Below are 13,433 nucleotides of genomic sequence, written 5' to 3'. Positions count from 1 at the left end.
AACAGGGGTCAGCTTCCACATATATGCTAATGACACCCAGTTCTACTTCATCATCATCTCTCTGAACCCCTCCACTGCCTCCGTGCTGTAAGACTGTTTGTCTTGCATCCAGCTATGGATGAGCCGCTTCTTTTCTCCAGCTAAATGTTGGAAAGACCAAGGCTATTGTCTTTGGCCCCCGCCACAAACCTTGTGCCTTTGGCAATGACTTCATAACCCTTTCCAGTCATTGTCTCTGGCTGAATCAGACCCTTCCCAACCTTGGGAACCTATTCAACACCAAGATGAGCTTCTGACACCATCGGCAAACTGCCTGCTGCCACGTACATAACATCACCCACCTTCTCCCCTACCTCAGTCCATCTACCACTGAAACCCTCAACCATGTCTTTGTCGCCTCAAATATTACAATGGTCCTCTGACTGGCCTCACATCTCCCATCAACACTACTCCTGCCCCGCATCCCACTGCAAAGATAACTGCAATTCATCCAAAACTCTGCTACCTTCATCCTGTCCTGAGTCAAGTTCCTATTCACCATCCCTCAAAACTTACTGTCCAGCCTGACACATGCACCAAACTTAGGAAGAAGATATGGAGCCACGGAAAATGGGCGAGGTCTTAAATGAATATTTCTCATCCGTATCTACCGTGGAGCAGGTCATGGAAGCTAGAGAGTTCAAGGGAGGGAACAGCGATATCCTGGAGCATATCAACATTACAAAGGAGGAGGTGATGGAGGTTTTGAAGCGCATTAAAGTGGATAAATCCCCAGGGCCTGACCAGGTGTATCCTAGGATGCTATGGGAAGCAAGGGAGGAGACTGCTGGGGCCCTGGCAGAGATTGTTGTATCATCGTTAGCCACGGGTGAGGTACCGGAAGACTGGAGGATAGCTAATGTTTAGTTTAGTTTAGTTTAGAGATACAGCACTGAAACAGGCCCTTCAGCCCACCGAGTCTGTGCTGACCATCAACCACCCATTTATACTAATCCTACACTAATCCCATATTCCTACCAAACATCCCCACCTGTCCCTATATTTCCCTACCACCTACCTATACTAGTGGCAATTTATAATGGCCAATTTACCTACCAACCTGCAAGTCTTTTGGCTTGTGGGAGGAAACCGGAGCACCCGGAGAAAACCCACGCAGACACAGGGAGAACTTGCAAACTCCACACAGGCAGTACCCAGAATTGAACCCGGGTCACTGGAGCTGTGAGGCTGCAGTGCTAACCACTGCGCCACTGTGCCGCCACAATGTTGTGCCTTTATTTCAGAAGGGCAACAGGGATAAGCCAGGGAACTACAGGCCGGTGAGCCTTACATCAGTGGTGGGAAAGTTATTGGAAGGGATTCTGAAAGACAGGATTTATATGCATCTGGAAAGGCATGGTCTGATTAGGGATAGTCAGCATGGCTTTGTGCGTGGGAAATCATGTCTCACGAATTTGATTGAGTTTTTCGAGGAGGTGACCAAGAGAATTGACGAGGGCAGGGCGATGGACGTTGTCTACATGGACGTTAGCAAGGCCTCTGACAAGGTCCCTCATGGTAGGCTGATCCAGAAGGTTCGAACACATGGCATCCAGGGCGTGAGCTAGCAAATTGGATACAAAATTGGCTTGGTGATAAGAGGCAGAGGGTGGTCGTGGAGGGTTGTTTTTCAGATTGGAGGCCGGTGACCAGTGGTGTGCCGCAGGGGTGGGTGCTGGGCCCTCTGTTGTTTGTCATATATATTAACGACTTGGATGTGAATGTAAGGGGCATGATTAGTAAGTTTGCAGATGACAGCAAAATTGGTGGTATAGCGGACAGTGAAGAAGGTTGTCTAAGGTTACAACAGGATATAGATCAACTGGGAAAGAGGACAAGGGAGTGGCAAATGGAATTTAATGCAGACAAGTGTGAAGTGATGCATTTTGGGAAGTTAAACCAGGGCAGGACATATACAGTGAATGGCAGGGCCCTGGGGAGTGTTCTTGAGCAGAGAGACCTTGGGGTGCAAGTACATAGTTCCTTGAAAGTGGCAACACAGATAGACAGGGTGGTGAAGAAGGCATATGGCATGCTTGCCTTCATCGGCCGAGGCACTGAGTACAAGAGTTGGGGCGTCATGTTACAGTTGTACATAACTTTGGTTAGGCCGCATTTGGAGTACTGTGCGCAGTTCTGGTCGCCACACTACAGAAAAAATGTGATTAAGCTAGAGAGGGTGCAGAAAAGATTCACAAGGATGTTGCCTGGTTTGGAGGGCTTGAGTTATAAAGACAGATTGGATAGGCTGGCTCTGTTTTCCCTGGAACGAAGGAGGCTGAGGGGGATATGATAGAGGTATATAAAATTATGAGAGGCATAGATAGGGTAGATAGCCAGAGTCGGTTTCCCATGGTAGGGGTAACTAAAACTAGAGGGCATAGATTTAAAGTGAGAGGGAGGAGATTTAAAGGGGATCAAAGGGGTAACTTTTTCACAGAATGAATAGCGGGTAGCTGGAATGAGCTGCTAGAGGAGGTGGTGGAGGCAGGAACAGTAGCGAGACACGCACATGCAAAGTTTGGAAATCTGTTCCCCAAACGGCAACTGATACTAGATTAATTGTTAATCATAAATCTGAAATTGCTAAGATTGTTATCCATAGATATTAAGGAAGACGGACAAAGGTGGGTACATGGAGTAAGGTCACAGATCAGCCACAATCTCATTGAATGGTGTAACAGGCTCAAGGGGCTAAGTGGCCTACTCCGCTTCCTTTGATCATTTGGGTAAACTACAAGTGGCCTTCAAGGGAGGCAGGGCAAAAGGGCAACACTGGAATAAAATCATTACTAACTAAATATTTAGAGCTCAAGTGGTCACGCTTAAAGCTATAGCAGCCAATTACAAACAAAATTGCTGCAAACCAATTCAGATATATATAAATTGATTAATTCTTCAACAGCTGAATGGAGAAAGTGCATTAAAAATGAAGAACTTGAAAAATTATGGTCGAGAAACAATTTTTCAGCAGCGGCCTTAGAAGAAAGCTGGGCTCGTTTTAGATATTCCACATTTATTATGTTTATTTTGATAAACAGACACCTTTTGATGCAATTTCTCGCTGATTTTGCTCCAATTACAAGACCAAAGAGTGCCTGCAATGAGAAGATACACACTTCTACTGAGTACAATGAAGTCAAATTGCTTTTGCTTGTTTCTCTGTCCTTAATCTAACAATTTCAACAACCCGAAAAATCTATATGCTGCAAGCTTTCTTCCCCTAATTTTACAATGAAAGTCACAAAACTGGATTCCTAAAATACAATTATTTCTACCATAAACACTTGTGTAAATAAGTGCCTAAATTTTAACTCGTGATCTAATTAAAACGCACCAGTTAGTTTCTTTGACTTTGTGACTCAGTATGAATGCAGACCTCCAAAGCTCGAAAAAATAACTGGTGACTGAAACCTTCTGACAATAACTAATCTATTTAGCATTACATCAAAACCTCAAATTCAGTCGTTAAAACTTCAATGGAAACAATAAACCAAACAACTATTTTGAATTAAAGAACCCTTTCAAATTAGACTACAACCATGTTCTAGTTAGTTCACTGCTTTTCAGCTAGATAAGCTACAAAATATCACATGAAAATCAACAAGGCTAATAACTGTGTCGTATTTTTTCACTTCCAATTAAGAGGCCTGAACCATCAACATGCACAGTGGTTACTGTAAACCTACTGCTACCTCAGCTATTTAGTGTACCAATGCAACATGACAATAGATGTTTTTTTTCCCTTATTGCCCTGTTCTAAAAAGGTACACTGCACTGAAAACTGAAATTGTTATGCAGACAAAACATCTCTGAGTAATAGGCCATGAAATCCTTGATTAGCAATTAGTCAAGTAAAAATTTTCTGTGAAGGGAATGGCATGTTTTAAATGCTAATTTAGTCATCTGCATCCAGGCAGGAGTGTTCTGTGAACAGTTAAGATTTTAGTAACGGGACAACTAAAATGTTGTTGTGTTACACAAGCCTGCCTAAGATTAGAATCCAGTGAACTTCGAATCAGATATTAAACTTTTGAACTTAAACTAACCCTTCCAGATCTCGCTACTTTAATTTGGTTGCTTGTATAAGCTAGCCACCTAATTGAAGATGTGCCTAGTGAATTAACTAATTATCAACAAACACACATGCCCTTGAGGAATAAAAACTGCACTGGAAAAGTAGCCATAGCAAACTGGAGAAGTTAAGGATGGTAGATTAAAAGTTTTCAATGTTGTCAAAAAGAGTAGTAAGCACGAGGATTGGGGAGGGCTTTTAAAAATATCAGCATAGGATGACCAAGAAAGTGATAAAGAGGAAAGAAAATAAAATGAGAGTAAACGAGCAAGAAATATAAAAACAGATTGTAACAGTTTTTACAAGCCTGCAAAAAGCAAGAGATTAGTGAAAGTAAAGGCAGAGACAGGAGAAATTATAAAAGGGAAACAAGGAAATGGCAGAGATATTATACAAATATTTTGTGTCTGTTTTCACAATAGAAAACAAAAACATAGCAGAAACTGGGGAACCAAGGGTCTGATAAGAGTGAGAAACTTAAAGCTTTAATACTAGTAAAGAAAAAAAGTACTGCAGAAATTAATGGCACTGAAAGTCAACAAATCACCAGGACCTGATGGCCTACACCCTAGGTTTTAAAAGAGTGGATGCACTAGTTTTGATCTTCCAAAATTTCCTAGATTCTAGAACGCTCTGTGGATTAGAAGGCAGCAAAGCGAATGCTGCTGTTAAAGTAAAGGAGTAAAGAAGTTTTGCTGCAATTGTATAAAGCCTTGGTGAGAAGACACCTGGAGTATTGTCTACAGTTTTGGTCTCCTTACCCAAGAAAGGATATATTTGCCGTAGAGGAATACAACGAAGGTTCACCAGATTGATTCCTGTGATGGCAGGATTGCCCTATGAGGAAAGATTGAGGAGACTGGGCCTATATTCTCGAGGGCTTAGAAGAATGAGAGGTGATCTCACTGAAGTTTCCAAAATTCTTAAAGGGCTCAACAGGGTTGATGAAAGATGTTTCCCCTGGCTGGATGGTCTAGAACTGAGGAGAACAGTGTCTCAGAATAAGAGGTAGGCCACTGAGATGAGGAGGAATTTCTTCACTCAGAGGGTAGTGAATCTTTGGAATTCTCTACCCCAGAGGGCTGTGGAAGCTCAGTCATTGAGTATGTTCAAGTCAGAGATCAATAGATTTCTAGATATGAAAGATATCAAGGGATATTGGGGATAGTGCGGGGAAATGGCATTGAGGTAGATGATCAGCCATGATCCAGTTGAATGGCGGAACAGGCTCGAGGGGCCGAATGGCCTACTCCTGCTCCTATGTTCCTTAAGAAAGGAGGAAGAGAGAAAACAGGGAACGATAGGCCAGTGGGCCTGACATCATAAGTCGGAAAATTGCTAGACTCATTATTAAAGGTATGATAACAGGGCACTTGGAAAATCACAAAGCCCATATTCTGCAGTCAGTGGTAAAGCAAGTGTGCTAACCAATGACCTCAAAAAAAGCTGCCCACAAAGATCCAGCGATTTCTGTGGGGTGGTTTTCCCCTTCCCCGGCAGCAGTTTAAATCCGACAGTAAATCAATGGGACCTCTTTGCATGTGGCAGCAGTGATGTCAGCAAGCAGGTAAGCAGCCAATCACATTGAAGTATTCACACACAGTAAACCAGGAAGTTAAAAGCACTGATTATCCTTCACTCAATTTAACTTTTCAGATAGCGAAATAAATGATTGGATTAAGACAGAGCTAAAATAAAAATAAACAATTAACAGAATTTTTTTTTAAATGTGGTATTATGGAGAAATTTGATATTCCACAAATGTAAAATTAGCTTCTTAGGGCCAGTGGGGGTGTTAAGCAGTAATTATGAAGTTAGTACGCCATTGAAAACCTAGTTACACATCATTCAACATGGGGCAACCTCTGCAAAGGTTTTTACAGTGAGACTAACAGCATACGAGTGGAAATTCTCATCAATTCGAGTGATTTCCATTGACTGCAGTCTGGGGGTGCTTAAACAGTATACCTTCTGGAGAAGTGTAAAATCACTGACAGCAACTTCTTGATTTCTGTTATTCTGCATATGTGCAGACTCCAGAAGATGCTTTCAGTTCAAGTGGAGTTATTACCACCACAATATCTGTGACAGGAAGCACTGAGCGTCCAAAGAGATATAGACAGGTGATTGGGCAAGAAAGCTGCAAATGGAGTAGTAAGAATAGAGAAGTAATTTTTATTTTTAAAAGGTGAGAGAATAGTAACTGTTGGTATCCAGAGGGATTTGGGTGGCTTTGTACATGAATCACAGGTAAGTTAGCGTGCATGTACATAAAGAAATGAAAAGGCAATAGATTAGTTAGGCTTCACTGCAAGGGTGTTGGAGTATAAGAATAAGGAAGTCTTGCTGCAATTCTATAGGGCTTTGGTGAGACCACACCTGGAGTACTGTGCAGAGTTTTGGTCTCCTTACCCAAGGAAGGAGATACTTGCCTTAGACGGGGTGCAACAAAGGTTCACTAGACCGATTCCTGGAATAATTGATGAGGAGAGATGGAGTAGAATGCGCCGATATTCTCTGGAGTTTAGAAGCACGAGAGGTGAATCTCATTAAACTGCATAAAATTCTTGGAGGGCTTGACAGGGTACATGCTGAAAGGCTGTTTCCCCTGGCTGGAGAATCAAACATTAGGGGGTAGAGTCTCAGGATAAGGGGACAGCAAATTAGGACTGAGATGAGGAGAAATTTCTTCAAAGGGCTGCAAAGCTTTAGAACTCTTTACCGCAGAGGGCTGTGGATGCTCAGTTAGTGAATATATTCAAGACTGTAATCAACAGATTTTTGGGCACGAAAAGAAATAAAGAATATGAGGGTAGAAAAGGAAAGTGGAGTTGATAGAGAACAGGGTTGTCTAACATACAGCTCGCAGGCCAGAATCTGGCTCGCCAAGGACGAGAAATTTCCACTGGAAACCTGCCATTGGTTCTTCCAGCCCGCCAAAACCTTCTGTGACTGACAACGACAGTAGCTCCTTTACTGACATGGCAGAGAGGTCTCACTGCGTGTGTCCTCCTTTACCAAGATGGCAGACATTCTTCAGTACCCGATGTTCTGCCACTTTTAGTAACGTGGCGTCGCCTGGGCTGAGCTGCACGTCTGCCAGCGCATCCCACACAAAGTCCATTCCCAGTGCGGCCTTGAGCTCGGGTCCCAGGCTCAGCACTCTCTGCCTGCGTATGGACCCAGTCTGGACCTCGGGTCCCGGGCTCATCATCTCTGCCACCATCAGTGAGGAGGAGCCACCTGAGGTGGAGGCAAGGGAGCAGGGTGCGGGGGTAACTGGGCCCTGGAAGCAGTGGAGGGCTGGTGGCGAGAGAGGGAGGGGCAGAGACAGGGGCCAGCGCGAGGGTCATCCTCTGCCATTTCCGCCACCTCCAGCATGATGCCACCACCAAGCACATCTTGCCTTCCCCTCTCCTGTCAGCATTCCGAAGAGATCGTTCCCTCTGCGACACCCCGGTCCACTCCTCCATCACTCCCGACACCTTGTCCCCTTCCCAAAACACCTTCCCATGCAATCGCAGGAGATACAATACCTCTGCTTTTACCTCCTCTCTCACCATCCAAAGCCCCAAACACTCCTTCCAGGTGAAGCAGCGATTTACTTGTACTTCCTTCAATTTAGTATACTGTATTCGCTGCTCACAATGCGGTTGCCTCTATGCCAAATGCAGATTGGGTGACCACTTTGCAGAACACCTCTGCTCAGTCCGAAAGCATGACCCCAAGCTTCCGGTTGTTTGCCATTTCAACACATCCCCCTGCCCACATTTCTATCCTTGGCCTGCTGCAGTGTTCCACTGAACATCAATGCAAGCTCGGGGAGCAGCACCTGATCTTTCGATTAGGCACTGCACAGCCTTGCGGACACAACATTGAGTTCAACAATTTCAGAGCATGACTGGTCTTTTAATATTTTATTTTATTTTTTTAACCACGTGCCTGTTTTTTTCATGTGGACAGAGCTACTCATTACTCTGTCGTTAACACTCTCTCTGGACTAATGCTTTGTCTTTCACCACAAGCATTAACACATTCTTTGCCTTTGTCCCATAACAGCTTTGTTACTTAATCTCCTGCCCTTTGCCCTATCACATGTTCCCTTTTGTTCTCTTCCCCACCAAACCATGCTCCCCCCCCCCACTCCTCCACTTGCTTAAAACCTATACTTTTCTAACCTTTGCCAGTTCTGATGCAATGTCACAGACCTGAAATGTTAACTCTACTTCTCTCTCCACAGATGCTGCCTGACCTGAGTATTACCAGTACTGTCTTTATTTCAGATTTCCAGCATCTCCAGTATTTTGCTTTTATATTACCGATATCCACCATGGTTCATCCCATAACTTCATTCTATTTTCACCTATACAAGACAAGTTCCTTGTAGATCTGATGGACTGGGTAACAGAGTGTACCTCAAAACAGCAGCTGACCAAAGAAACATCAGCTGTCCACTCTAAACCACTTGCAAAACATAATTACAGTACAATTAATGTAGTTATTACTGCAGTAATCTTCCATTTTCAACTTGGCTTCAATTTTACATTAAAGTATCTACCAATCCTCCCAAAAATGTGACAGTAGTAATAACAGTACGGTTCTCTTATCTAGCCGGTCAAAATTCAATAAATAAAAATGCACTTATGTTAATTGTTTGTTCTAACCAGAGTAAGATTCTTTCCATATCTTGCAAGCCTCCCCTCAGCGAAAGCAGACATAAACCATGAGATTCCTCATAGCCTCCAACGTGCCAGCTCAGCCTTCGGCTGACTGAGGAAGAGAGTATTTGAGGATCAAGATCTCAAACACAAAACTAATATCATGGTTTATTGAGCAGCAGTGATCCCTGCGCTCCTAAATGCTTTGGAGACTGGACAACCTACAGCAAGCACCTCAAAGCACTGGTCCAACAGCAGCGTCCTCTCCCAAACCAACCTGCCCAGCATCAGGGCACTAATCACCCAAAGCCAGCAGCGCTGAGAGGGATATGTCATTTGCATGCCTGACACCAGACTTCCGAAGCAGCTTTTCTACTCAGAACTTGATCGTGGCGGGAGACTCCTAGGAGGACAGCGGAAACGCTTTAGAGATGTCCTCGAGGCATCCCTGAAGAGATCAAACATCCCTGTTCACTCGTAGGAGTCCCTGCCTCATGACAGTCCGAGATGGAGAAAGCTCATTCCAGAAGGCATCATACACCTCGAGGGACTTCATCGGGAACATGCGGAGGCGAAGTCGAGGCATCGAAAGAAGCGCACAACCCTCCAAACTACACATCCACCTGACCCTTCAAGCACCACCTGCCTCTCATGTGGCAGAGTCTGCAGATCACGCATTGGACTTATCAGCCATCTCAGAGCCCATCAAACAGGAGTGGAAGTAAGTCATCCTCGATCCCAAGGGACTGTCTAAGAAGAAGATTCTTCCCACCATTCTGTGCTACAGAATTTGCTGCTGGACTGTTATTGACATTGGACAATGTTGCTGAGAAGTTAACGTATACTGATGAAACATTTTTGCATAAAATATTTCTCAAGTCGAATATCTCACAAATCACAAAGTACTTTGATAGAATTCTTTGAGTTGGATTTCTGTTGTTCAAAGAAGTGAATTCAACATATGCTGGAACTCAGAAACGTTTAGTGTTTATAAATGCAAATATTATTAGTGTGCTGCATTTCAACTTTTAATTTTTTTTATAATTATCAATTCTGGACTTTGTAGTGTAGTTTTGTTTGAAAAACAGCAATATTTAATGCAGTGTTAAATGGACATTCAAAAGAAACATGTGACCTCATACAAAATCTGCCAAGTGACAAGCTGGGGTCTGGGTTACCATGAGAACAAGGAACCCAGATCAAAAACCCTTTTTTAAGCAGGGTGCAAAGTTTTAGCACTTAAAGGACAATGGGTTTCGCTCTCCCAAACACACAGATTGTAAACTGGGAGCCAGGGGCTCTAAATGCAGATTGGAGTTGCAATTGTTAACACCTGGAAACAAAGAAAGACCCAGGTGGTTTTGCTCTGGTCAGACATATGGTCTCTGAGAATGGTAAAAGGCAAACGACTATTGACTTTCGATTTGGATAAATTCAACAGGCTTTCCTAGGCCTGGAGGCTGAAAGGAAGAAACAAGACCAGGAGTCAACTACACAGTCTAAAGAGAGGGGAAGAGTGCCAAGTGGTCTATATTTCTGAGGGAACAACTGTTCTCAGATCACCAAAACAGCAAACGACTGCTAAGATTTGAGGACGTTTCAAAGGCTCGAGGTTTGCAGAGTAGAAAAGACCAACCGGGCCACCAAAGATTGCCTCATTAACTGAAGTTCAGTTGAACGTGCATGGAAGAAGTGAGTGAAAAGGATGCTGGCTTTGAGAGGGACACTGGGAGATCCAACCCATTGCAGCTGGGAGGAGTTGGGACTTTTAACCACGAGGATACCTTTTCGCTGAGAACGCTGTGTAACGTAGAAACATGGTGTGGTGTTTTCGAGTGTATTAATAAGTTAATGGGAAATACTTTTCTCGGTAATTTAGTGTAATAGCTACCTACTAAGTACTGTTCAGTTAATGTTGATTTTAGTTTTGTTATAGTAAAAGTCTTAAAACGTGAAATCTTGTCATGTGATTCTTTAATCAGTCACGGGGAGGTTCATATCTCGTTTTAAAGTTAATGGCCTCGATTGACGTCGTAATCATAAGTCCACACATGTAGATTTGCACAGCTATGCATTTCATGTTTTACAGATAGCCGCTGCAGCTAACAAACTCAAAGATCCAATAAAGTTAGCAGACGCATACAAACTTCATGGCTTTTAAGCATTTGTCATGAGTTCTAGAGGGACTGTGATCTTAAGAATAGATCAAGACACACCTTCTAGATGGGGGTCCTGGAAGCCACAAGGAACTTCTCATTTGAAAGTTCCCAGATGCCAACTTGTTCTCCACCAATGACTAATGCTGCTTGTGGACTAATACACTTTTTCCTACTAGCACTGAGAATTATTACACCACAACCAACTGCATTTCACAACTGAAGTACATTTGTAATATTTTCCCCATCTAATGGTAGAGGAGTAAACAACAGGAGAGTTTTCTGGGTCTCTCTACAACTTACAACACAACCAACTCATCTTTCTTCCACTGTCCTCGGGTGGATTAAAAATTTCAGGCATTTTTGAGAATCAATCATGAGCCAAAAAAAAAATCAAAGAGCATTTGATATTGGCTCAGCCAATGGGCAAAAACTCCAAAATAGTTCAGACAGCCTCCTGGAATACACCACTCATTTCTCCACACACTTGATACAATTAACAGCAATCAGAGGGCAAATTATACTTTACTGACAACTTACATATGCTCATAAATTGTCTGTTTAAGAAAAATATTACATCTATGACATCACCTCACCATATTTCTAGTGTGCAGGAACCTCAAACTGGGAAAAATATTTACTGGAAAAGGAAACTGAAAAGGGTCATTGTTGTCCAAAAGATCACAAAATAAATCAAAAATCGACAGCAAAAGGTTGGATTGCTCCGTAAAGCAAGATTTCTAGTAGCGTTTTTGTTTATATTACACCAATGTGAGGGCTAATATACTGCAAAAAAAAACTGAATTGCAGTGAGAATGTAAACAAGAATAAAAAAAAGCATACCTACAGAGCTGAGGCTGCTGCACTGTTGTAACTTCCAGTGAAGGAGAGTATTGAGCAGGGAGGACCCAGCAGCTGCTGCTGGTCCCTCCCCGCTCCCCAGGCGCTGCCTGCTACTCCTCGGGCTCACTTTGCTCGCTCAGCCGGGGCCTCACTCACTCCCCCGCCCCCCTTTCTTTCCTCTTTTTTTACCTTCTCGATATTTCTTGCGCAGCTTCCTGTGGACATTCTTCACAACCCCAGAGAGTTTCTCCTGCTCCCTCTTCCTGTCCCCTTCAGAGGCCGCTGCCTGGCTACCGATCGGCGCTGGCTCTGCAACCCTCTCGGCAACCCGGACATTATGCCATCCGTCACCCTCCTCCATGCTGGTGACCAATCGACTCCGCTCGGCAAGGCTCGGCTCCTGCTCCGGCTCCGCCCACCACTCGATAAAGGCGCAGCCCATTGGTTGATGCGCGCAGACTGACAGCAACACCGCACAAACAACCCTGGTGAGGTCACCAGCAGAGTTGAAAAGGGGCACCACTCCAGGGCAGAGCAGAAGCAAAAGTATCACACACATGCTATTTGAAGGGGGAAGCTTTTCAACTTCTGGCTCCACTACAGTCCCACACTCCTGGTCTTTGACCACTTGGTGCAGAGGTTGATGGTCAAGTTGGAGGACCACCTTGCTGGTCTGCTCCTAGACCTGGCCAAGTTGGTAATCTACGGGTCAAGGTTGGATGTGGCCCGGGGGAAAGTCGCTCTGACTCTCAGACTGGCCACGACCAGGTGGCTCTGGAGAAGGAGCGCACAGTGGGCACCACAGGGACTAGTAATGTATACTGGATAATATTGTTATTTAATGTTATAAATTTAGGGGTTAGTCTATTATGATATTGGGGTGGCATCAAGGACAATTCTGTGATTTGGAATGGGGGAACACACCATTTCAAAACAAAAATTAAGGCAAATAATATGCGCCTTGTATCCACCAATAGTTTGACTATGCAGCAGGCTACAGTTTGGCTTCAATTCAACATACTTGATCCAAACTGAACCAGTCATAAGGGCTGTGGTAACTAAAGCAGTCAGAGGCTGGGTATTCACCTCTTAATTCCCCTAAAGCCTCTACATGGCACAAATCGGGAGTGTAATGGAATATTCTCCACTTGCCTGGATGGATGCAGCTGCATCAACACTCAAGAAGCTCAGCACATCCAGGGCAAAGCAGTCAACTTGATCAGCATTTCATCCACTGGCCTGACATCGACCCTCTCCACTACCAGCTGTTGTTCTATCTTCAGGGTGACATCATCACCTCCAAATTCCCCTATAAGTCACACACCATCTGGACTTGGACATATACTCTACTTTAATTGAGTTTAGTGCTGGTGCAAGATTTCTATAAATATCAATTTTTAAAGAAAACATTAAACATTTGTACCATGTCCTAGTCAATAATCCATTTGACATTTTACATAAACAGCAGGAAATGTTGACCAAAAATATATATTTTACACAAAAGCGATTCGATTACTAAAGATCTGCCACTGTTTTGAAGTTGTGCAACCATCATTGCAGAACATTTTATGCTTAATTCTGATCAGAGTGTTATACTAAATTTAGAAACGTAAAACAATGAATGAGAGTGGAATGTTGCTCTGCACACTGGAAATCTATGAC

The 13,433-nt window shown here is 43.6% G+C and overlaps 1 protein-coding gene across 1 annotated transcript in view; it reads right to left on the bottom strand.

Annotated features, from left to right (window-relative positions):
• Nucleotides 1-12,151, bottom strand: part of bmt2 (base methyltransferase of 25S rRNA 2 homolog) — a 177,508-nt gene extending 165,357 nt beyond the window's left edge. The window contains exon 1 of the mRNA XM_068050577.1: nt 11,961-12,151. Coding sequence (XP_067906678.1) covers nt 11,961-12,132 — 172 coding nt within the window. The 5' untranslated portion in view covers nt 12,133-12,151. The remainder of the gene's footprint in view (nt 1-11,960) is intronic.
• Nucleotides 12,152-13,433: the final 1,282 nt, after the last annotated feature.

This window comes from Heterodontus francisci, chromosome 18, assembly GCF_036365525.1.
Source record: "Heterodontus francisci isolate sHetFra1 chromosome 18, sHetFra1.hap1, whole genome shotgun sequence".
Taxonomy (NCBI): Eukaryota; Metazoa; Chordata; class Chondrichthyes; order Heterodontiformes; family Heterodontidae; genus Heterodontus; species Heterodontus francisci.
Note: the sequence above shows the minus strand (reverse complement) of the source record. Positions and strands in the feature narration are given on the sequence as shown.